The sequence below is a fragment of the Centroberyx gerrardi genome, chromosome 13, assembly GCF_048128805.1.
Source record: "Centroberyx gerrardi isolate f3 chromosome 13, fCenGer3.hap1.cur.20231027, whole genome shotgun sequence".
NCBI lineage: Eukaryota > Metazoa > Chordata > Actinopteri > Beryciformes > Berycidae > Centroberyx > Centroberyx gerrardi.
The window spans coordinates 14,536,186-14,561,199 of NC_136009.1; the positions used below are offsets into that span (position 1 = coordinate 14,536,186).

A 25,014-nucleotide genomic window follows, 5' to 3' on the forward strand; every position below is an offset into this window, starting at 1 on the left:
TCTGCCAACAGCCTCCTGACAGCCGCTGGCAGCTCCTGTTTTGGGGATGCATAAGTCACTGTCACAGCGTCACGGTGCTTCCAGCATGGGAGGTGACAGTTAAATAAATGTATAATCGTCTGGAGGTTGTCAGGAAGCAGTTTAGTGTGGCGCTGCCTGATTCAAAGAGAACGGAAAGACAAGCTCCTCCGCTTTCTATTTCCTTTCAGCGCTAAAGAAAATGCTGCGAGAGGCGGAGATATACTGCAAAGAACTCTGTCTACACATCTGGAGCCATTACACAGAATGACATCTATGTGGGGGGTCATGTGTGCGTGTGTTTGTGTATGTGCGCGCTTGCACTTGTGCACTTATATGTGTGTATGTATGCGTTTGTGCGTCCACGTTCATGATGCGTTTGTGTCTTTGCAAGCACGTGCATGCATGCTTGCGTGCGCGCGCACGCGTGTGTGTGTGTATGTCTTCAGCAGTAGTGGCCAGCTGTTCAGCAGTGGGATCTCTGCACATCTGGCGGCTTGCTTTGGCCTGGAGTGGAGGGCATCTGCCATGCAGCAATGAAGAGGGGGATGGGAAGAAGAGGAGGAAGAGGAGGAGATGGATAAGATTAAAGGCGGATGGGAGGGGGAGGAAGGGTGGAGAAGAAGGAGGGGTGATGGATTATTCTGATAGGATGAGGAGAAAATAAACCGACATACAGTGAGACACCTGGGGATGAGCTGTGTATGAGAAAGACGAGGAGAGAGGTTGAAAACAAGGGAGAGCATGCCTAACCGCAGTGGAGAGGGGCGGGAGAGGGGGGGCGATCTGTGAAGGGGAGGGAAGTTAATCTACTGAACAGGACAAGAGAGGAAGAGACACCAGTCACACTCACACACACACACACACACACACACACACATCCAAACACAACTGTCTGACACAAGACAGACGCCGATAAGTAACTTTGGATGCTGAGCAGAGGTTGGGGTCGCTCATTTTCAACCCGTCTCAGATTTTCAGCCTCTCTCTGTTGAAGGGTTACTTATACTTAGCAGCACTTAGCCTGCAGATGAGCAGATTGGAGAGAGGTATGGACAGACACCGCCACACCACACCGCCTCAGACGCTCGCTGGTATGACCCCCATTAATACAAAGAAACGGCATCCATTTCTGCTCTCGTCTTCTCTTCAAACCTCTGAAATACAGCCGTTTACTTAGCCCTGTAATTTAAATTTCGCTCGAATGAATAGAAACAAAGTAAACGTCATTAAGGATGAGGTGAGGTGAACCATATTGTTCTCTTAAATGAGTTGAACGATATCATCTTAAAGAGGACAGAGGGTCAAGGTTCAGGTCAGATCATTGGGGTCAGAAGGGCAGAAATTGGCGGCCATGCTCTCGCTGAGGCTTAGGTTTACACGCTTACATGACACCTAATACATCAACAGCTTTTCCCATCTGGCCTAAATACAGCACAGGTAAGAATAGCATGATCGTGCATGACATTTGGCTCTTTGGATTACCACCTCTGTTATCTTTGTGGGATCATGTGGGAAAAAAAGTATTCCAAAATGAACTCCCTTAGAGATATTAAAGTCCAGGCGCAAATATAGATGCTTATCACGTGTTTTAGAGCAGATTACGTGGTCTCAGGTCATGTATACATTAAAAGGCAATCTGTTGATCTGCATATTCATGAGTGGAAAATCTATAGGTCACAATCTATGATCCTATAATCCTATGTCTAGCACATGTGCAGCAAATTCCAGGACCAGACTTAATGTAGATGTAGAAAATTGACAGACAAGTGGAAGAAAGGCCTATTAGACAGACTCTCTTACAGACTCTCTTATTGACCGTCATTACAATTGCAATTACAGCCCAAATGTTCACATATCATGATATAAATATCCAAAAAAGAACTTTAAACTGCAACACCTACTGGAAGCGATCCTAGAACAGATCTGGGTGTGAGAACCAAAATTATCTCCACCCCCACATCTACAAAAAAATCTAATGGAAACGCTGTTTATCTATGGTGAGAAACCCAACAGATTGCTATAACTGCAATACTCGTAACAGAGCTCACTAAACCCTACTCATAACAAAGTCATAAGAAACCAATGGGACATCTGACAAATTAGAGGCCAGAGCCTGCTTTCTCCAAAGCCTCTTCATTCTACTTCGTCACAAACAAAAGCAGAGCCAGAAGAAACGCCCAGCAGACAATTGATGAGTTAAGCGATCTGTGTTTGTCCCTGCAGGACACGGGTCTATTTCTAGCAAGAGGGTCAAGCCTCAAGAGTCCAGAGCCCAGAGCCCTCTCCCAGCCTCCTCTGCTCCTTTAAGCAGCAGATAGCGGTTACCTCCGCTGTTAGCTCCGTGCATTAGCTCAAAAAGCGAGGAGGTCATTTTGGTCACTTGAGATGGAACCGAGATTATGCTGTGCGAACCTCTGTCGGCAGAGAAAAAGCTGCCGTTTGTTATGAGGCTTCTGTATGTCCGCTATGGGGCCGGGATGCAGGCAGACAGAGGATCGCAAGGCACAGCCATCGACCCAGACCTGCTTTCAGCGGACAACAAAAGGTTAGGGCCGAGGAGAGAGAGAGCAAAAAAAAAAATGAGTGCAGGAGAGGAGAGAAAGTGACCCAACTGCAGGCTTGATTGATCTGCTGTGTGAAGAGAGGGCTTTTTCACAGTTGGCTGGGTTCTATCCTGAAACACTTCACTCACACACACACACACACACACACATACATATGCATGCTTCTGCACATAACACGCATGAACATGTGCTACTGTACGGCCACACGTAAACACACACATACACACGGCCACTCCACGCCTGCTGGATTTGCTGTGATTTAGTGTCCCTGGGTATCCACTTACTCTTACCTCTGGCAGACAGACACACACACACACACACACACACACACACACACACGTGAACAAAACCCAGGTCTGTCTTTGACCCTGTTCTGTCAGCGTGATGTTTTGTTCGTGCTGGATGACACTGACTTTTCCCTGACCACATCTCCCAGCTGTCTCTGCTCTGTACTCTAGAGTAATAGCACTCTCATGAACATAAATCTGCATATTCTCTATTATTTTCCATACAGACTGGGGCCATAATCTTCTAATCTGCAATGCATAATAGAGTACATTCCCCATACTGTATAATTAGAGAGCAGTAAAACACAGCGCATGATACCCACCGTGTCTTTACTGCAGATTAATTCAAATGTAAAGGCAGATACAGCTGGCTGGAAGGTTGCAGCCAAAGACAATGACGCACACACAGCGACACATGAGCAGTTTCTATTCATTCTGAGGAGCGTGGATTGGATTGAAAGTGAAATGGACTTGACCTCCACGACCCTTTTCCATATCAGAACTGTAACTGGAATGATAACTTTCAACATGATAGAGAGAGAGAGAAAGAAAAATAGAGACAGGGAGAGAGAGAGAAAGCCGTTCAGTCCAGCCTCTCCCCTTCCTCTGCTCTGACTTTGAAAGGCTTTAATGAGAGAAAAGTGTCTCTATCGATTCTCCTGCATTCTAACACTCCGTGATCGAAGAACAAAGGAGAGGAAAGATACAGATGGAGGGAGAGGGAGGGAAAGGGAGGGAGAGAGTGCATCCCATTTAAGAGGCTTCCAGATATGGCAGCCAACTGAGGAACGGCACGTCCCATATCAATAATATAAATTAACAAATTCAAGAGTTTACGAGCAGCGGGGGCCCCGTTTGTGTGAGTGTGTGTCTGCGCCTGTCTGTGCGAGCGTGTGTGTCTGTGCATCGGCATGTGTTAATGTGCGTACGCCCGCATTTGTGCATGTTTATGTGTGCCGTTCTGTTTTTAATACTTCTAAACCTCAGGAATAATGATGTGGGAATGCTGGAGAAAGGCCAAGCAAACAATAGAGACGGCACTTCTTTCATCTGACACCATTTTAACTGCCTGGCAAACAGACAAACAATCTCATCATCTTTCCTACTGGCCTTTGTATTCCCATTTCTGGAGTCTATGAAGCTGAAGGCAGAACGTGGCTCAGACAATCAGGACTGCATGACAATACAAACTATAATGTATAACAGAAAGAGCTCTCCAGATATCACAGTGCTAAACAGTGATAAGGTGTACATGGCTTAGGAGCATAAAAATATGCATGCACACACACACTCACACACACCCCTAAGAGATATGTGTGGTCTACTGACCCTCTTGGATGGCTGTACTCCTTCACTGTGGCCTATATTAGTTTGGCAGAGACATCCACTGTGAATGTGGAGCTCCGAGTTGTACTTCAGCTTATGTCACTGGACAGAGACAGATATATATCAAAATACCTAAAATAGTAAATTAGTGTATGTGTGTATGCTCCCTGTTTGTTACCAGGTACACATATATACAGTATATACTGTATATAGACTGACTTTTTACGATCCATAACAACATTTAGCTTGTTAAAAAACATACTATTTTCTTATCTTAAAACTCACTGCTCACGCTTTTTCATGATCCTCACTTGATTTATGACTAATCCCTCTGTCTTTCTTTTTTTCTTTGTGTTGCCTGATATTTGGATTATTTAATGATATGCATACACATTGAAGTTATGTAACAATTATTGGACTACTTATTTGTGTATATGCAGACAGAATGAAATGATGTTGTGTGTTAGTCTTTGTTATGTGTTAGTCTTTGTTATGGTTAGGGTTTTGCTGAAGACATACAGTACATCTCAAGGGGATTATCCTCTCAATAAACTACTATATAAAACATGTATGTACTGTACATATGTTTTTTTTTTACTTTTCTAACAAAACAAAACATTCTTATTTACAGCAACAATTTGGAGGAGTTGCAGAAGAAGAGGGTAAACCTAATATATACAGTACACAGCTACTGTACAAGAGAAAATACTATCATATCCCTACTGGTCTTCGTTTCTCACTCTATGTGTTTTTCTTTTCAGGTCTTCTGACCACACCTCTGTCTAGCTAGACTTTCTCTCCCTCATTATCCCGCTCTGTCTCTTTTCCTTTCCCCCGTCTCTAGCCTCTCTTCTCCTTCCTCATCCCTCTCTCCCTTATTCTCTTATTCCAATTAATGATCCTCCCCCTTTAGGCATCCGCTGTTTCCATAGGAACAGTGCTCTGTAGTCGATACTGGTCGTCTAGGCAACGGTGAGCTGGGCAGGATGTTCTCTGTGTGTGTGTGTGTGCGCGTGTGTGTGTGTGCATGTGTGTTTACTTGATTTGGGCTTGCCCCTCGCAATGGCACAGGCAGAAATATGTTTTGCATTCACTGTTTATGTTTGAGAGAAACTAGTCTTGCTTTCTGTCCAAGGAAATTCAAAGTTTTTCTTACTTGGCGTGTGTGTGTTTGTATGTGTGTTTGTGAGTGTGCATGCATGTCAATGTGTGTGTGCGACGCTGACCACTCACCAATCTAGGAATATAGGTGCTGGGTGTCTATCATATGATATGGAAAGATATTCGACCAGCACACATGACAATTTTCCTCTTTAGTTCTGCCGTTCCTGTTTATCGCTGTCTTAATACTCCTCTAAACTTCATCTCTCACTACTGCGCACATACGCACTACGCACCATCATATCCTCTCTTTTTCTTTCTCTCTCTGTGCTATTGCTACACACACACACACACACACAGCACTAAAGGCCAGTCCCTGTAGATCATTATGTCTATCCTGGGATCAGATTTTAGTGTATGTGTCGTGAGAACAGAGGGTAAATCTGGCAGTGTCATTTCTGTTTTCTCCCTCAGTAATACTGCAATCAGGTGCACAGATGACAGGACATAGAGCTAAGGGATTGTGACCAACACTGTGTGTGTGTGTGTGTCTGTTTATGTGTGTGTGCATGAATGCATGAGATGTGTGCACTAAAGCATGCAGTCACATTTATGAGCTTTGGTATTTGTCTGAATTGCAGCTGCAAACCCATGTTATATGTGTGTGGACAACATGTAAACATGAGATCGTGAGAGAGAGAGAGAGTGAGAGAGAGAGAGAGAGAGAGAGAGAGAGAGAGAGAGAGAGAGAGAGAGAATAAAAGGGAACAGAAGGATTGCGTCTGGCCCCTGGGCTTCCCTATTTACAGCCAGGACAAACCCCAATGCTGGATTACCAACAGAATCCACACGGAGACCGAAAGAGAGAAAGAGATAGAAGGGGATAGAAAGAGAGAAAGTGGTAGAAAAGGAGAGGGGAGCTTAGAGAGAGAACTGGGATTGAAAGAGGGTAAGACAGGAGAGGGAATATACGGACAGCGTAAAAGGAGGAGGACGTAAAGGAGTGTTAAAAGGGAAAAAGGAAAAAAAATGATCTAGTGATCTATCTTTTTATTGACTGCGGTGACTTGCAACAAATATCATGTTCTAATGCTCTGATGGCATCCTGAGACCATGAGTAGTGTGTGTGTGTGTGTGTGTGTGTGTGTCTGTGTTTGCCTCTCTAAATCCATTTTTCTCACAAGATTCTGCATAAACAAGAGTGGAATGCAAAACTCTTCCTCTCAAATGCCTTTCAAACAGATGCACCGTTTCAAACAGGCCATTTCACATAAGAAAGCGGACCAGCTGGAACTAATGACTTGCATTTTCAGATACTGTAGGAGGCAGACTGACATACTGCGACATCGCTTTAACATGCACTGCTCAAACCGCTGCTCTAAATGACTAGGATATACAGTATATACTATGTATGCGTTGTTTTTTTTGGTGGTGGCATTTGTGTGTGTGTGTGTGTGTGTGGAAGACCATCTGCCAGTGTGAGTGGCGAGTGTGTGTATGACTGAGCACGTGCAGGGAATCATGCCTGAGACGTGTGAAAATCCCTAGAGAGCTGGGAAACATCAGCTCAGCAGTCCATCCCCCGAAACACACACACACACACACACACACACATATACGCACACATGTGGATGCATAAAACATACACAAACTTGTATGCATGCACACAAACATACACATTCTGTAAACCAATGCGGAGGCGTATTCATACACACACACACACACACACACACACCACAAACGAGCAAACACACACACACGGAATATAAAAAGACACTGAGAGGGTCCGCTATACACAAATACACTCATACACCCCGTCTTTGATCCCGTCCTCACATCCCTACACATGCGCAGCCTGAATTGTAATCACCCACGCTCCCTCTCCCTCACGTGTGCTCCACTGCTCTACTTTCCCTCTTCTGCAGCCGAGAGGAGAGGGCTCATTGGGCTAGCACCCTCACACACCCTCACACACCCTCACACACCCACACACACACAGAGGCACGTACACGCACAGAAGCACGCACATACTCGCACACAGAGAAGTATGTGCACACAGTAGTATAGACATATACACACAAACACAAATACCCACAGGAGCATGCAAATATGCACAAAGTCAAGCATGCATACACAATTAAGCAAAACACACACACACACACACACATCTGTAGATGGGGATACACACACATACACACACACACAGATATGCATACACAATCACACCGAAACATGTATATGCACGCATGCGCACACACTCACAGATCTGGGAGGCAAAGGCCCACAAGGCTTGTAAGGCACACACACACACACACACACACACACACACACACACACACACACAGAGAGAGAGAGAGAGAGAGAGAGAGAGATGCAGGAAATGTACTTCATCTATTAAAATTAAAAAGGCTTTAAAATTTACTTAGACTGGTGTTTTGCCCGGCTCCCTCACTAGCTGGCTGGGACTGGCTGTTCTTTTTTCTGTTTCTGTTTTGCTGTTTATCTCTGGGATTCTGTGGCTCCTTCCAATAGTTTTATAAAGTCTTCCTCCCTTCTTCCCATTCAGCATTATTCCCATTCCCTGCATGTGTGTGGGTGTGTATGTGCCTGTCTGAGTAAGTGCTGGCTTGCGTTGTGTATGGATTCGAAAAATGGACTTCAGGAAAGTAACTGAAAAATAAAAAGATACATTCTTTTAAAAATGTAACTCTAACTGTGTCCATTTGAGTTGCTGTAATTGAAAATAAAGTTGTATCCATTGAAATAAAGTCGTATCCACCCAAAAGAGTATTCTAACTGAAAGATAATGGACAGAGCTTTTTATTTTCCATTACAATAGACTGACTACAAAACAGCAAAACTAGTGTTTTTGAAAAGTGAAAAGTGCTACCTACAAATCACACATGCATGGAAATTATCTTCACAAGAACATAGAGGGAGAGAGAGAGAGAGAGAGAGAGAGAGGGAGAGAGAGAGAGAGAGAGAGAGAGAGACAGAGAGAGAGAGAGAGAGAATAAAGTGGATTGGTGTAATCCACTTTGCCCTGGCACAAAAGGTTCACACATCAATGGCAACAGGCCAACATTGACACACAGACACATGCGCACACACAAACACACACACACAGAAGCATGCAAATCAGATCACGGCCAGAGCCGTTGCCTATGCATGTGTATGTGTGTGTGTGTGTGTGTGTGTGTATCTGTACAATATATGTAAACCTGTGTGCACCAGCATGCATGTGACCGGGTAGGAAAGCAAAGGGCAATACCAGTGCAAGTTGTTAGGTACACTATATGGTATCTAGGGCTGTTATGTGTGTGTGGCGTGTGTGTGTGTGTGTGTGTGTGTGTGTGTGTGTGTGTGTGGCGTGTGTGTGTGTGTGTGTGTGTGTGTGTTTGTGTCCTCATCTGAATGTTCCCTTGGGGCCGTCTTCCGGCAGAAGTCCAAGCTTCCCGTAATGGAGCAGGGGAGAACTCTCCACAGCGGGAGCCACTCAGAGCCAGGGACAACCAATCAATGTCAGTGGATCTCTCTCTCTCTCTCTCTCTCTCTCTCTCTCTCTCTCTCTCTCTCTCTCTCTCTCTCTCTCTCTCTCTCTCTCTCTCTCTCTCTCTCTCTCCTCTCTCTCTCTCTCTCTCTCTCTCTCTCTCTCTCTCTCTCTCTCTCCTCTCTCTCTCTCTCCTCTCTCTCTCTCTCTCTCTCTCTCTCTTCTCTCTCTCTCTCTCTCCTCTCTCTCTCTCTCTCTCTCTCTCTCTCTCTCTCTCTCTCTCTCTCTCTCTCTGGGTGAGGGTGGGGTGATTTGGTGGGTCATGAGTCACATATTTTCCTATACATTATACCAGCGGAGGTGGGGATTCCTCGGGCTGGAGGGGCTGCAAGATGATTCCTATGATTCTCAGTTCCGCTCTGCTCTACTCAGTTCCTACAAAATAAGTGTTAAAATGCTTTGTAAGGCTAAAATGTAGTTGCAACCCTCTCTAGTCTCTTTTCAGAAATCCACTTGCCTACAGGTCCGCTACCTGTGTGTGCAAACATCTTGTGTATGGAGCTAGTGTTCATGTATACAAAGAAAGGATTTCACTAAACCCAAAAGGAAACACACATTGTAGTGCGAGTACACAAGCAAAAAAAAGGATCAGTACAACAGGAAAACCCTAACCCTCTGCAATCGTCTCTCTTCACTTTGCAGAAATCCAGTTGTCATGAGTGAAAACATCTTTCTGTTCCCTGTGTGTCTTGATGTAGCTAAGCTTCGCCTTTCCCCTGCATCACTCGAGTGTAACAACAGCTGAGCAGCTGCTGTTGCAATTTGGCTGCATGTAGATGAGTTACATCTTTGCTAACAACATGGTGATGTCGCTCGAAGCAAACCTTGTTGCCATCAGCAACAAAGTGGGGATATGTTTTCCATGGTCAGTCCACTCAGATCAACACAAAAAACCTAACAAGTGAGCTAATAGCTGTTCAGATAACAAAAAGAGGAGTCATCAAGCAAATCTGAAAAGTGAAATTATGTCTTTGCAAGGGGAGTTGCTTTGTTGGTATATTTGTGTGTGTACAAAGAGGGACTAATAATTCTGTATCCAGGAATATTTAGAGGATGGATTATGGATTACATAACATTACCAAGAAAGAGGAGGGGAAGGGAAGGTTGGGCTGGAACGTGGCAAGCAGATAGCGGTGGTCAACACATCATTAAGCGACCTTTTTACTTAACCTTTTCGCCTTCAACACATCATTAAGTAACATTTTTGCTCCCTTTCTCTTTGCCCTCCGTCTACTCGAATCCCTTTTCGCACCATTTCTTGGCACACCTCACACACCGGTCCCCTGTAAACCTCCTCCCTCTCTCACTCACTCCCCCTCAGTAATGAGAGGGAGAGACAGAGAAAGAGGGAGGAAAAGAGGGAGAAGGAAGAGAAGAGGTAGCAGAGGTATAGAGATGGTTTAAAACGCAGCAGGACTCAAGTGTTGCTTTGGTGGCAATGTTATGTAAGACTGCCATTAGAACCCCGTAGCTCTTCACATTAACCAGCACCCAGGTTGAGCTAAGGTACACACACACACACACACACACACCATATAAAAGATATATAGTTAATGACGATGTACACCGAGTTGCAGTTCACACTCTCCGTATCTTTCCCCCCGTTCCTCAAACCTCCCTCTCTGTCTCTCTCTCGCATTCATTTTTAAATTCACTCCGCTATCCTTTATTGGCATGAATTTTACATTAATACTGCCAAAGTTTTTGAATAGGAATTCATCAACATCATCATCATCATCATCATCAACAGTAAGTAAAGTGAATAAATACATAGTTAAGCATTCATTCAAAAAACATTCATTAATCATTGAAATAAAGAAAACAGACAAAAAAGTACTGCAAGTTGGACACAAAAGTTTAAAAAGGAAAGATATCAGTGTAACATTCAAATATAACAACCTCAAACCTTTTCTCAAAGTGTTTGCTTTGGCTTGAATGGGAAATTTACAATGCAGCCAAAGCAGGAACAGTTTTAAAAACAAATGGCATGACATACGCAACGGTAACTAATGTATTAGATAATAATATCCATTAGATGATAATAATAATTTGTAACATCAAGATAATCAGGCCTCACAATGAGTCATTTAATGTTATTCTCATCCTCTGCCCCTCAGTTAGTGACATCCACTCACTAATCTTTGTATCCACTGTACTGCACACTATGACACTCTGAATCTAAGCACTTAAGTATTCAAATCCAAAAGGCCACACACTGGATATAAAGTACAAGATAAATACGAGGAGAAAAAATAAAAATTAAATCACCAGCTGGATGAATGTTCCCATTGTAGTTTATACTGTGCAAAATTTGAAAACTAACTCAAACAGGCAGCAGTGTTCAGGTATTCTGCTCTTCATCTGAGGAAAAATACTGCAGTGAAATGTATAGCTGTTTTAGGGGCAACACATTCTTTCCATTGTGTTCGAAAAGTGTTAGTAGAAACATGTGTTGACAGATCATGTGTTGTTATCATCTCATGGTGTAAATTGCATTCCTTAGCTGTAGACCTCTGCATCCTCTTTAGGACAAATTCAAGTCTATTCCTTACTGACTGGACTATGGACTAGACCCAACCTCAGACTTAACAGACTAAAGAAGTGTTTCACTGTTGTCCTGTGAAAACCTCATAACTCCAATTCTGGTGATTTTCATGTTTTCATTTATTCAACATGATCTTCTATATGAAACCATTTCAAAACCCACTGGATACACTCAAAAATGCATGGTGGGCAAAGTTGACAGTTGGTAGATAGGAGGTTTGCAACCGACATTGACGATTTGCTTCTTTAAGCAGGATTGTGTTCTTTTTACCTCTTTTAACACAATAACAACTTGCCTTTAATACATTAAAAACTCAATATAGAACTGTCTTTGTCTCTTTGAACAGAACTGAGAGGTAGCCTTCACCTTTCTATGCAGATTAACTCTCTTAATCTAGTGGTATCAAGCAGGATTACCATACTTCTGAACTGGGTTCATTTCCCAGGTTGTGCACAGCTTTGAGGTCAGCAGGCAGCATAGTGAGTAGTAAGACCGGCCTTCAACCAGAGGTCCTGGGTTCAAGTCCCTGTATTGGCAAGACTCTCCCCTGCTGAAGTGTCCTTGAGCAAAGAAACTGAATCTCTACCAGCTCCAGAGACGCTGAACCTGCACTTTGACCTCGTTGTGGAGGGAGGCAAAGACAGTTTTCCTACTGTAAATCACAAGTATCACATGAAACCCTGGTCCAGACCACAGAACAGCATTTACTTCTTCAAACAGGACTGGAAAATAAGCTTTAACTCTTTCAGCCAACTAAAAACTAGTCCTTACCTCTTTGAACACGCCTAAGGACTAGTCTTTACCTCTTTAAACAGGACTAAAGGTTAGCAATTAAAAGTGTTAGTCTGAGACGATATCCAACGAAAGAGTCTCCATAGCAACAGTAAGAGTGATTCACAGAGCGTGTCAGGCTGTGAAATAAATTTCACACCTCAGTGCGCCACGGCCTCTGCTGTGAGATTGTGTGTGTGTGTGTGTGTGTGTGTGCGCGTATGCTTGCAACAGAAATAAAACTGTGTGTGTTTGTTGTCACACCTATTGTACTGCGTTTCTGTGTGCTTGAGCGAGGACAGCCATGACTGTCTGATCATGTGCACATTCTGTGTGTGTTTTAGTTCACCCATCTCTGATTTTGTTGTGTTTTCCGGTGCATGCAATCTGTTTGTTCTGCGTAGGTTATTGTCTATATGCACCTCATTATTATGAAAACATGCTTAAACATGCATTTGTATGTCGTTGGTCATATGTTGACGTGGGATCAAATCTACTGACATGAAGGGGTGCTGATGATTTGTAGATACATTAAGACTGTAGTAGAAACTGGACACACTCAGTCCGATACACACACCAATAGTTTTCTTCTTCTCTATATTTTCGTTCAATTTATATAATGTCCAAAGCCAGTGAATTGGATATTGGATATGTTTGTTAGAGTAGTGAGAACAGAAACTACCTCCGATCATTCCCACCCTTTCCTCTCTTCTTCATTGCGTAGTTACATTGTGGTTCCCCTTTTCTCTCCGACGCCATTTTGTAGATTGTCACCAGTGTATTCCTGTTTTTTTTTCCTCCCCACACTACTTGTGCTTTAGGATTCTTATTGCTTCTCTGATGAAACATTCTCAAAGCAGACTCTAGATTAAAGTGTACTGCACTCCTTTCCCTCCCTCCCCTCCCTCCTTCCCGTCCTTTCTCTTTCTCCCTCTCCTTTGCTACCTTCCTCCCATCCGTCTCACACTGGCGCACTGCTCATTAGCTTTCTGTCAGTCTCGGTTTCTGTCTCCCACTCGCTCTCTTTTTCTTTCGCTCCCTCGCTCGCTCTCTCTCTTCCAGCCGCTCCTGTGCCATCATGTAGTTTCCCCCCCCCGTTTCCTCACTCTCCTCTCTCCCTATTTTCCCTTTGCCCCCTCTTTCCTTGTGTGTCCGTTTAACAAGCAGAGTAAGACGAGTCTTCTTCATGGCTCTCCTCCCTTCCCATCACTCTCTCAGGCCATTTCCCTCCTTCTCCTTCTCCTTCCTCACTTTCTTTCTTTCCTTCTCGTCTAGCTTTCTCCTGCCTTTCTTATCTCTTTCCATCCGTCCCCGTTTTGTTTTCTAAGATTGTGTTTTTTAAGATAATCAAAGCAGGTTCCAAACCCACCTCCCACATTCCTGCAAAACACACACACACACACACACACACACACACACACACACACACACACACACACACACACCCACACACACACAAACACACACTTGAATCGTGACTGCCGTGCCGATGCAAGCTACAGTAAGAGGTACAAAAATACACTGGTACAGAAGAGAGGGCAACTCTCAGTCGTCACACGCGGATCAGTATTTGCACCGAAAAAGATGCACAACAAACATAAGCAGTCGCACTCAAAACGCATATATACTGTACATACAACATGAATGCAATCGCACATTAATACCATTCCACTCAGCCCCGAGCAAAGAGAAGGTGAGAGAGGAGAAAGTGGAAATGAGGGGGGGGAAAGAGGGTGAGAGGAAGAAGTGAGAAGAAGAGAAGGGGTGAAGGGAAGCAGGTGATAAAGAGAGAGAGAGGAACTTGAGTCTCCTACTCTGAAACAGGCCTGCGTCGTGAGTTTAGCTCCACTTCTCTTGAAGGGGAGTCAAATCCTCCCATCTGTCCCTCAGATACACTCACTGATCCTTCTTTAATACTTCCCTCTGTTAGAGGAGAACACCCAGGACACTCTGTCTGCTATATTTGTGTGTGTGTCACTGTGTGTGTGTACAGCTATTGTCAGATGCTGTCCTTAAAAAACTGGCCCGTCTGTATGCCAATGTTCACTTTGAATGGAGTCCGTGGTTAAGCTTGTTGCATTAAAGGCCTGAGTTGATTTGGGGAAACTGAAAAGACCCTTTAAAGATACTTAATATGATTAAACTTCTAGCTTTTAGGCCTTATATCCTCTCAGGAGTTCATTTTTGGGGTTGGGAGTCCCTTATACTTTTTATTGGATCAACCCAAATTTATAGTGTTAAAATGATAATCTGCAAGATTCTTGTTTTTCTTGATTTTGCAAAAAGCTTTGGTAATAAGCTGTCATTGCTTTGGTGTTAAGAGATAGATTAGATAGATTAATAATAAAGACGCTCAATGTAGACTGTGGCTTCTTATATTCCTTCTACCTTCTTATATTTATTCCAGACAAACCACTGTTGTTGCTTCTGTAAATGTAAAATGCATCACTTCCTGTGCAGCAAAGCATTTTTCCCAGAAAAGAGCAACACCCTCATAAGTGTTAAGAACAGCAAATGTAAAAGCTTTCATCAACAGGCTACAGGATGAATCACTACAGCAGCAAAGCAACACAGACAGTTGCAGATTATTAACAGACAGCTGTGGATAGTACTGAAGTTAATAATATTTTATAATATTTCTCTCATATTTCTGGGTTAAAATGACCAGAAGTTACCTTGCCTGTTTGCAGTAACAATAAAGAATGTCAGAAACATAGTCTGACTGTCAGGGGTTAATACACATTCCAGGGGGTACGTATTGTTGGTGGTACTGAAAACTCAAAATGTTGTATTCAAGTGACTTACTGCTAAATCTCATAATTTCTTTCATGTCTGAGCACACCCAACAACAGGCAACAGGTTTGTGGATACTGGATTCTGGGTTATTTGATACTGGGTTATTTGGGTTATTTGTCCCATATAAACTTGTTACATGGCGGGATGATGGTTTGGTCAGAAGAGCGGAGGTAGGAATGAACCAAGATGTAAATATGTGTATTGTAACATACAAACCCCGTCATTTCAAGAGGGCCTCTGTTATACCCAACAATTACCTAGTGATGGTATTGATCATGGAAATCATTTTCACTAAAAATTCACATCATGCTGTTTCCCTACTGATCACAAACAATTAAGTATAACATACAGCCCAGAAACACCATAATATTTTCACTTGCATATTATTCACTTTTCTAGATTTTAGCATAGTATTGTTAAACTAGCAGTTGGTCTTTACTAGGTTGTCTGCCTTTATGGCATGATTCACAGACACTGACCTTTTCTACAGCTGCATTTACTGTCATTTGATTTTCAATCTGCATATGGATGTCAGTAAAATGCCTAAACTATAATTGTAATTGCAAACTAAACATTATAACTGATAATCAATGCTCCAAAGGTAACAATTAACGGAAACATCTATGAGTAAATGATGAGTAATTTTCCCCATTCAGAGCTCGGGAGTCACCTACTCCAGCTGAAAGTAGTGTAGTCTGTTCCAGGGGTGTCAAGGTCAAGCATGGATGATAGCCAAAACGCTGTCATTGTCACATTGACACAGTGGTGGTAAGTGCCGTAGCCAGCAGCTGAAGGGCACTTGACGTTGTGCTAGTTAGACTGATGGGCTGTAGAGACGGTGTGTAAATGTAGAGGGCCGCTATTACTGATGTCACCTTCAGAGAGAAGTCACTTACAAATAAACTCCTATTGTAGAAGTGCAGTCAAATCGTGAGAGGGCTGCTGTGTCAACTGTGGACACACTCCAGGCTCGTACAACGCTGTGAGGGCCAAAAAGTTAGGGTTCGGCTCTTTGTATGAAGATGAAGTGTGGCCTGGTACGGTAAGTCGAGCTTTACAGCACCCTCACCCGACCTTACCTCTTTCAGTGCTTGGTGAAAGAAAGCGGCGGTCTGAGCGGACACGTTCCAAGGGTCTTTCTCGTCCACCATCATGGCGTCCAGCGTGGCCTTCTCCAGGACGACATCAAAGGACGCGTCGGGGAAGGAGAGCTGGCGCATGTCCATCTGCTGCCAGCTCATGCCCGGGCAGTCGCCGTGCCTGGCACTCATGGCACTGATGCACACGGCAGAGTAATCTATGTTGGTGATGGAGCGGTAGCCGGCACTGTACATTTGACCGCTCATAGCGCTGTTCCCACATCCTGGAGGAGAGGAGAGGAAAGAGGAGAAAAGCAAAAGTGAGCAGACGACAGAAGGGGAAGAGGGAGGAAAAGAAAGAGATGAATGAGGAAGGAAGAGAGATGGGGAGAGATGAGGGAAAGAGGAGAGATTATGTTTCTGATGAGTCAAATCTCTCAATAATGTTTGCTTGGACCGTCACTGTTTCTGTATGAGTAAAACATGCTGTGATCAATATGGCTGCAACATGTGATTAAACAGCCAATCACATTCATGACAACAAGAACTGCAATCAATGGGACCACCTCTTGTGATTGATGAGACAGGACCAAGCGTGCACACACACACACACACACACACACACAGCCACAGCCACCCAGAGTGGCCTCTATTTGATCAATCTGCTAAAGATCTGTTGTTCAGTCATGAGTGGAGAAGTGCAAGGAGAGAGGGGAACCTCCCAATCTAGGAGACCATATGGGCCTCCTACATATAAACTGTGTCCAGGGGGCGCAGCCTGTTTCTACATCACGCCGCACTGCACAAAATTTGTTACGAGTTACAAGGTTTTGACTGCAGCACCATGAAATGTTGCGGGATGACAGATGGATGATAGCCGGGGAGAAAGAAAAAAAAAAAAAAAAGGACAAGAGAATGGGGAAGATAGTCTCTCATGTGGCAAGACGAGATGAAAATGATCTACTGAATGTAGCATCTCACCCTCTGGATCAGATGACTCATAGATCGTGGAGCTGGAGGAGGAGTGGGTGGAGAGGAAGGTGGCTGAGAGGCTAGGAAAAAAAAATGGAGGGGAAGAGAGGAGGAGGAGGAAGAAGAGTTGGAGGAGAAAGATGTGTTGATGCACGGATCCTGTTTCAGTAAATGTGGTGCATATGTGTGTTCGCTTCGAAAAAAGGTTATATTCCTTTGTGTTTGTGTGCTCGTTAAAGTGTGTGTGTGTGTGTGTGTGTGTGTGTGTGTGTGTGTGTGTGTGTGTGTGTGTGTGTGTGTGTGTGTGTGTATGTGTTTAAGGGTAGATGCCTGTGGTGGTCTGAGAGTGTGTGATAGGTGGGGCTGTCACTGACTTCCGGTGTGTTGGCATTGACACCTCTGTTGCAAACGTGTGGCTGGCGCTTGTTATCACCTTACTGCTGTTACTAATTACCAACCTCCAGTAGCTCTGTGTTTGTGTGTGTGTGTGTGTGTGTGTGTGTGTGTGTGTGTGTGTGTGTAAGGCTGATTCAGTTAGCAGCCTCACACACTAAACAACACATTTATAACCTATTCAGACATATGTGTGTATGTGTGTGTGTTAATAGGACATTTCATGGTTCATGAAGCAATCCATATAACATACCAAACTGGTATACTTAAGTTGCACACCCATAGCAGACGTTCATCCTACACATACACACACACACACACACAAATACAAGGGCAATTAAAAGGGAGCAGAGGTAAGAGACAGAGAGAGATACAAACAGAATAACAGAGAGAAAGAGATTCTAACAACATTGCAGTTACACAACGCTCCCACTGATGATAAAGACTCCCAACCAGTGATCTCAGACTGTGTTAGCTCTGTTTGTTTGTGTTTGTGTGTGTGTGTGGGTGTGTGTATCTCTATGAGCTCCACGCTCACATGTCCTATGTTTGAAAGGGGAATAGAGTGTTCCAGACATCAGAAGGATGGAGCCATGCCGTCCCCTGATGGTTCTCCCGGTGACGTTGGCTCCACAACGGCAGCGGAAATATGTCAGCGCCGCTTGTCACACTCATACATAGATGATGCTTAATTTATGGACGCCCGGAATACGAGAGTGTGCGTGGGAGCTGGATTACACAGGATGTCCACGCGAAGGAATTTTTGGATCGGTCTGGGATCAACAGGTTATCTTGGTCAGCTTTATGTTTAGTCTGCAAAAGTGTGCCAAAAACAAGCCGCAGCTTTGGAAAACACGTTTATGAGGAGGAGAAGTGATTTGACTGACAAGGTATGAAGGGAGGAGAACCTTGAACTCCACCTTTAGATTCTCTCCATCTCAAAAAGGTCAAAGACACTGTAACAAATGGTCGCATCAACCTTTGTGGGGAAAAAAAGACCAATCATTTGAAGACAAATGCTCAGTTTGTGGTCAGAAGGGTCTGTGGCCTCTCCCCATGCCCAGGTCTGGGGCTCTGCAGAGTGGGTTAAAGCTCTGCTACACTTCCCCCTCAACTCCCAAAGCACGCCAGACATTGTTTCCAAAGGGTTCTCCCCGCTGACACAGCTATGCGCGTGTGTTTGTGTGTGTGTAATCCTGTCTGCGTGTGTGTTTTTTTTCCATGGACTCGGCTCTGAGGAAGGGGTGTCACATGACGGCTCATTCCTAGGGGTTGTCACGACAATTATAGTCGCCGGGCTGTCGTCAAGGACACCACTCCCATTTTGTCTCTGTGACATCAGCTGGTGCCCTCCCCAACCCCTGACCTTTATATCTACACACACACACACACACACACACGCATGCACACACACACCTACACACGCACGCTCTGCTGCTGCCATAGAAAAAGGCACGCATTTCTCAGTCTAAAGTAATAGGGGGGGGGGTCCTAGAGTGCATGCATGTGTGTGCGCGGTGTTTGTATGTGTGCCTGTTTATGTGAGAAGGTCCATTCGGGATACCAGGCCAGTCCAGGCCAGTGTGGAGCCAGTCTAATAGATTTTCCTCCAGCTGGAAGCAAGGTAGTTGGAATCTCCTGCTAGCCAGAGAGAAACATCCTAACTGGATTAAGCAGAGCAGCAGAGCGGGAGACTAAAGTTAGAGGTGTCATGTCACCTCGTTCTGCTAGCTCGGTGTGTGTGTACGCCTGTGATGGAAAATTTGAGTCCTGGTCTTAAAAAGTCTCATACCACTCATAGCAAACAGACAACAACAAACTGGGGTGAGCATCCATCATCCATTTGCGATGTGTGCGCACTGTGTCTGAGTGTATGCATGTGTATGTGTGCGTGCTTGCCTCTCTGAATCCATTTTTTTTTCACAGAATTCGGCATTAATAAGATCAGAATGCAACACTGTTATTCACACATGCCTTTCAAATAGGAAAAGAAGCGGATTAGCTGCCAGTGCGCGCGCACAGAGAGGGACGCTGGCCAAACATGGAGGTGGTTCCCTCCTGCAGCCTCCGAGATGCTTGGTTCAACAATGGCATCAGGTTGCATGACTGACCTGATAAACCCTTTGGTATCCAGGAAAAACCTCAGCATGTGACTGCCACAGCTGCGGAAATTTCTGTATCTATATTACACGACGGGAAAGGAAACCTCTGAAGTAATCCACTGGAATAACTTAGCATCTCTCCGCTCCTCGTATGGTCAAATGCCGAGTCCAGTTTACCAACAACCAGGCAGAGGGCCACATGAAAGGATCACGTATTTCGCTGCATGAGACTACTGTTAAAATGTAATTTCTCCATCAAATTGAGGGCATAGTTGTTAATCCAAGCGTAAACAAAAGCCATGTCATAAAAAAAGGCAAAAACGGGATTGCAATTGGCAGAGGTCTTAATACAAAGGAGCTAATTGTGAGTTTCAAAACTGTAAAACGTTTGCTGATATTTCTGTGATTTTCCACAATGACATTTTCCCACTCAGCCCTCTGCTCTAACATCAAGCTGGCTTTCTACATGGGTGCTCACCTCATTTATAGCACAAGGGTAAGAGCTGTACTTTAATTTATGATAACATGAAAAAGTTTGCAAAAGCTCATTTTCCATCTGCATAGTGCTGCTCCTTCAGAATTTTTGCATACTCAATTTTGCAAAGAAATGTGTTAAAACAAAATGTCTCCATAATCCCACAGTCACATCGTAACTTGCAACACAACACCAAACCATAAAGTACCTCAAATGTCTGATAAGATTTAAGGCTCATTCATAGTGATTTTTACAGCCAAGTTCACTGACTCTCACTCAACATGGGCTGTTGGAGACTTGACCTTTGGGCTATCAGATGACCTCCATCCACATACACAGCGACTCTGCAGAGTCCATCTATGGTCAGGAGGGGTGGTGGGCGGTGGAACCCCTGCGAGGGAGCCAGCGGTGTGAAATATCAAAGCTGCTATCTGTGAGCTGATCCAAGCCCAGCAGTGGAAACTCCATGATGTCAGAGTCATGCAGGGCATTCACTCGCGTCCCAGATTGGTTTGCACACATTAAGGACGGACGGCTGTGATCAGTGTTAATGAAAAGCGATGTTCACGTGTGCGTTCGCAACAACACCAAGCCCCCCCCCCCCTGCTTGTGTAGACTCTGGGCTAGCCCGTGGTAAACCGCTGCCACGGTGACGCCTCGCTGAGTTCAACAACACGTAAATGTCAACAAAGAAACGTGCCAAGGTGGAGCGTATGTGCATGCACATGTGTGTTGTGGGTGTGTGTAAGTGAATGTTATAGTGGTGAATGTGTGGACCTCCTGTTTTATCTGTCAACAAATCAGGCAATCCGACTTCAGTATAAGTATAACTAGGCTATATTTAGTTGTTCTGAGTAAGAATTTCAGGAACTCAGTATGGGACAAATTAGTCTTATGAGGATCTTCATGTTTTCTTCCAAGTGGAACTCAATGAGTTTTTTTCAGCAATCTTAGATACATGGATGTCAAGCTAACGATGTTAGTTGTCTGCACAAGCTGCAGTGAGTTTTGACTGTGAGTGGTCAGGTGAGGTCAGGGAAAGCCTGTGTGTGTGTGTGTGTGTGTGTGTGTGTGTGTGTGTGTGTGTGTGTGTGTGTGCATGCACCATGACAATGTCATGATGACAGCAGACAGTGTCAGTCTGGGCTTTGTTTCAGCCAATCATCTCTTGCCATCTCCCCTCTATGTTATGGTCTAATGTTCTCTGACTAATTAGGCCCGACACACACGTGTCCTGTCGCCATCCAATTAACCATTTATATTACAAACATTTGTTGAATATTATTCCTGATCCAGACACAAGGAAAAAGGGGAGATAAAAGAGAATACATGGATAGGGATGAGAGAGGTTAGAAGAAAATAAAGAGATGAAAAGAGAAAAAAGAGAAAGGAGAGGGGGGGAGACAGGAGGGTTAGAAGGAGAATAGCAAATAAGGGAGAAAAGGGAATGACAGAAAAAGGAGAGAGAGAGAGAGAGCTGAGAAATCAGGGAAACAAGAGAGGAGAGGGAGAGGGGGAGCTGAAGGAGAGAGAGAATGAGGGAAGAAGGGAAGGAGGGAGAGGAGATGAACGACTGAACAAAGCTGAGAGATGTTAGACAGTAGACACTGACAGGGTGAACTAAACAGCCTGGTCTCCATGGAGTTGAGATTCTCTCTCCTATATATATTAAAAATATATATACACACATAAACCGAATCCTTCCTCGTAATCCCAATTTCGTTCTCCAAGTATTACTCTTTCTAGCCCCCCCTTCTCCCTCTCCACACACACACACACACACACACTATTTTGTTGAACTATTTTATTGGTGTCCTTTACTCTGTGTATTTGTACATACACCACCACCTAGCATCCATTTAAGGTGATGCATCACCACGCTGCTCCATATGTTCTCTAAAATACATCCACAGCAAGTGGATAAGCAATAACATTAGAAGGGCAAATGTGTATTTCACTGCGTACGTCTGTGTGTGTGTGTGTGTGTGTGTGTGTGTGTGTGTGTGTGTGTGTGTTTGTGTGCACACACCGATCTAAACATAGCCTTTTTGAAGCCATCTTTGCATCTACGCCAGATTTTTCTTTTTTCTTTTTTGTTTTTCAAGCAGTTTCAGATGCTCTAGAGAAGTTGCATCAGCAAGTGAGGCCAGATGAAATAGATTCTCTCAAAAGCTCAGCTCTTCCGGCAAGTTCTCTTCACAAGTCTCTTCTTCCCTCCACTCACAGAGCAACCTCTGTTATGTAATCGGGTATACGAGTTAATTAGTGTCTGAATAATTAAGAGTGTGCCCGTGACAGTGTGACTGTTTGATGGAGCGTGTGTGTGTGTGTGTGTGTGTATGTGTGTGTGAGAGGGAGTTTGGAAGGACTCCATTGTATGAATCGGCCTCTCTGCTGTGGCATCGAGCCTGAAGCTTCTCTCAGATCCAAAACACCAACAGGCACCAGGAATGGGGGCTAAGCAAATGACAAAGACAGGAGGAGTGCCGGCTTTTTTTTCCTCCTCTCTAGCTTGAGCTGAAGGTTATTGCGTGCCACCCACTACCCTGCTTCCATTATTATGTATCCCTTGTTATCTTCCCTGCCACAATTCATACCATATGTCAAGTATTTCCGTTAAATTGCTAGAATCCTGAGTGATTTACACCTTATCTTCAGCTCCAAGGAAAGTACTGTACTGTGGAAGTTACTGCACTACTGTAGAGGCTGCAGGGATTTGATGCTGCATTTCAACCCTCGTGGTCCTTAGTAGGGACAAACGACGTCAGAAAAAAAAAACTACTGTACTGTGCTGTGGTGAGAGACAGGAGATCAGGAGTGATGGACACAGCACGAACATGAAGGGTGGGCGAGTGTCAGACAGGGTGGGCAAGAGCAACTGAGGTGAGAGAGGGAGAGAGAGAGAGAGGGAGAGAGGGAGAGAGAGAGAGAGAGAGAGAGAGAGAGAGAGAGAGAGAGAGAGAGAGAGAGAGAGAGAGAGAGAGAGAGAGAGAGCACATTTGGTACCACTAGAGAGAACCCAGATGATGCAATTTGATCTGCCCTTTCGGGTGTAACTGAAGGATTGGTGGGGGCGTGCACACACACACACACACACACACACACACACACACACACACAAACGCAGAGAGAGAGTGAGTCAGGGGTGTCAGTGCAGATCAGCTCCTTGTTGGGGACAATGTTGTGACTCAAGGATGGTTTTCAAATACACAGATCCACTCAACTATGATGACAGTAAACTTCAGCACTTGGTTTCTCAGACACACACACAGTTTTCACCCCCATAACGTCATGGATCAGCTGTACAGCGCTCTCTTGTTAGATTCATCAATACAGCACACAGCATAATAAGAGTACACTTCATCACAAACATGTCCATAGCTGCACTACAGTCAAATCAAACCACCTAGACGAGGTCTAGCACAATGGGCTATAGAAGCAAGTCCAGCGCAGTTTGCTTGCACAGCTCAGGCTGCTGTGTTCACTACAGCTTGTGTCAACAGCTTCCCTCTCTCACTCTCCTTGTAATTCATTATAGCCACGCCGCGTCAGTTGCAGAGGCACCAATATTTATTTTTCCATCAGCCTATTCTAGCAAGAAACTGTGCGTATGCATGCGTGCGTGTGTGTGTGTGATGTGTGTGTTTGTGTAACCACACTCCTCCCGTACTGTTTGTTCTCTCTGACTGGCAGTGTTTTAATCTGTCAGTCAGTCAGCGGTGTAGCAGAGAGGCAGGTCATGATTCAGCAAGAAACTGTGCGCGCGTGTGTGTGTGTGTGTGTGTGTGTGTGTGGGATTGAGTTCACAGGAATCCTTTCACTTCTCTGCTTCCTCTAATCTGCGATTAATCCAGCTCACCTGTTCTGTGACCTGACCCGAGGGCAGAACACACACATGTATAGCAGAGACAGACACAACAGAGACAGACAGAGACTTACATACATAGATAACTTTTATTTAAAAAATCTCATTCTCCCTCAGGGTCCATTGGTTTGTTCCAGTCCGCACGCAGCACCCATTCACATATGACGCTACAAGACGGCAGACTCACAGAGACATCACTGTCATTGTCAGGCGTTTCCTTGTAACTGCATGCGACGAGGATTCGCTGCAGACCGCCTCAGCAGGAAAACACGGCACAGCGTTACGGTGAAGGTGAGGCAAAGTCAGGGAGTCTGAAGCGTATGAAATATCGCTCTGAAGGTGGGGAGGCGAGCCTACGAAGATTTCTCATATATTCCCTGACAATAAGCGCAAGATGGATGTTCCAGTGAAATGCTCTGTATCAGGGCGCTGCCAGAAAAGCTCAGAGGAAAAACTACGATGTGCTGTTTGTCAGCCTTATCTTCTAAATTTGTGCGGTCAGGTTTAATTGGGGCCAAAACTTGGGAAAATCTCAAAGTGTCCCAATAAGTGTTATGTATGAGTGTTAGGCTGACACATGCTGTGGAGAGGAACACAAATATGCACACACAGGCATGCGCGCACACACACACACACACACACACACACACACATACAGACATTGTGTAGGTGAAAAGGGAAGGTAGCAGCAGTGGAGGCATTTTCAATTAGCCCCCTACCAAGACCACGTCTGTGACAAAATGAAATGGCCGAAAAAGCACAGGTATGCCGGTGTTTCGAACACTCACACACAAACCATACCGAGCCTCACCCCCCCACCCTCCACACACACACACACACACACACACATGCGCACTGTGGCTCAAGCTTGACTGGTTAATTTTCTGCTTGGGTGGCAGCCGAGTTGGTCGGTTGAAGGTGCCTGTGTCTATATGTAAATGGCTCCGTCGTCTGACCTTGGTGTGATTATGCGGTATGGATCAGGCTTTGGACAGATGAGGGCCAGCCCAACGGGGGAGCTGTGTGGCTGACCAAGCCTATTGATCCCTGTGGGGAGAGATAGCATGTCTGTCTGTCTGCAGTGTCAGGGTGTCACAGTCAGGGACTCTGATCAATGCCTGCTGCATGGATTAATGACAGCTGCATCAACTGGGAGGAGCAAAGTGG

General features: G+C 44.6%; 1 protein-coding gene across 2 annotated transcripts in view; it reads right to left on the reverse strand.

Moving 5' to 3' along the window:
• Window positions 1-25,014, reverse strand: part of ece2a (endothelin converting enzyme 2a) — a 70,915-nt gene that overhangs the window by 20,650 nt on the left and 25,251 nt on the right. The window contains exons 1-2 of one of the 2 annotated variants that reach the window (XM_071926910.2): window positions 22,770-22,841; window positions 16,041-16,324 (exon numbers count right to left, since the gene is read on the reverse strand). In XM_071926910.2, the coding sequence (XP_071783011.1) occupies window positions 16,041-16,324; window positions 22,770-22,821 (336 nt within the window). In that variant the 5' untranslated portion in view covers window positions 22,822-22,841. Of the gene's footprint in view, window positions 1-16,040; window positions 16,325-22,769; window positions 22,842-25,014 lie in introns of those variants that run through there. The other variant, XM_071926909.2, reaches the window with a different exon arrangement.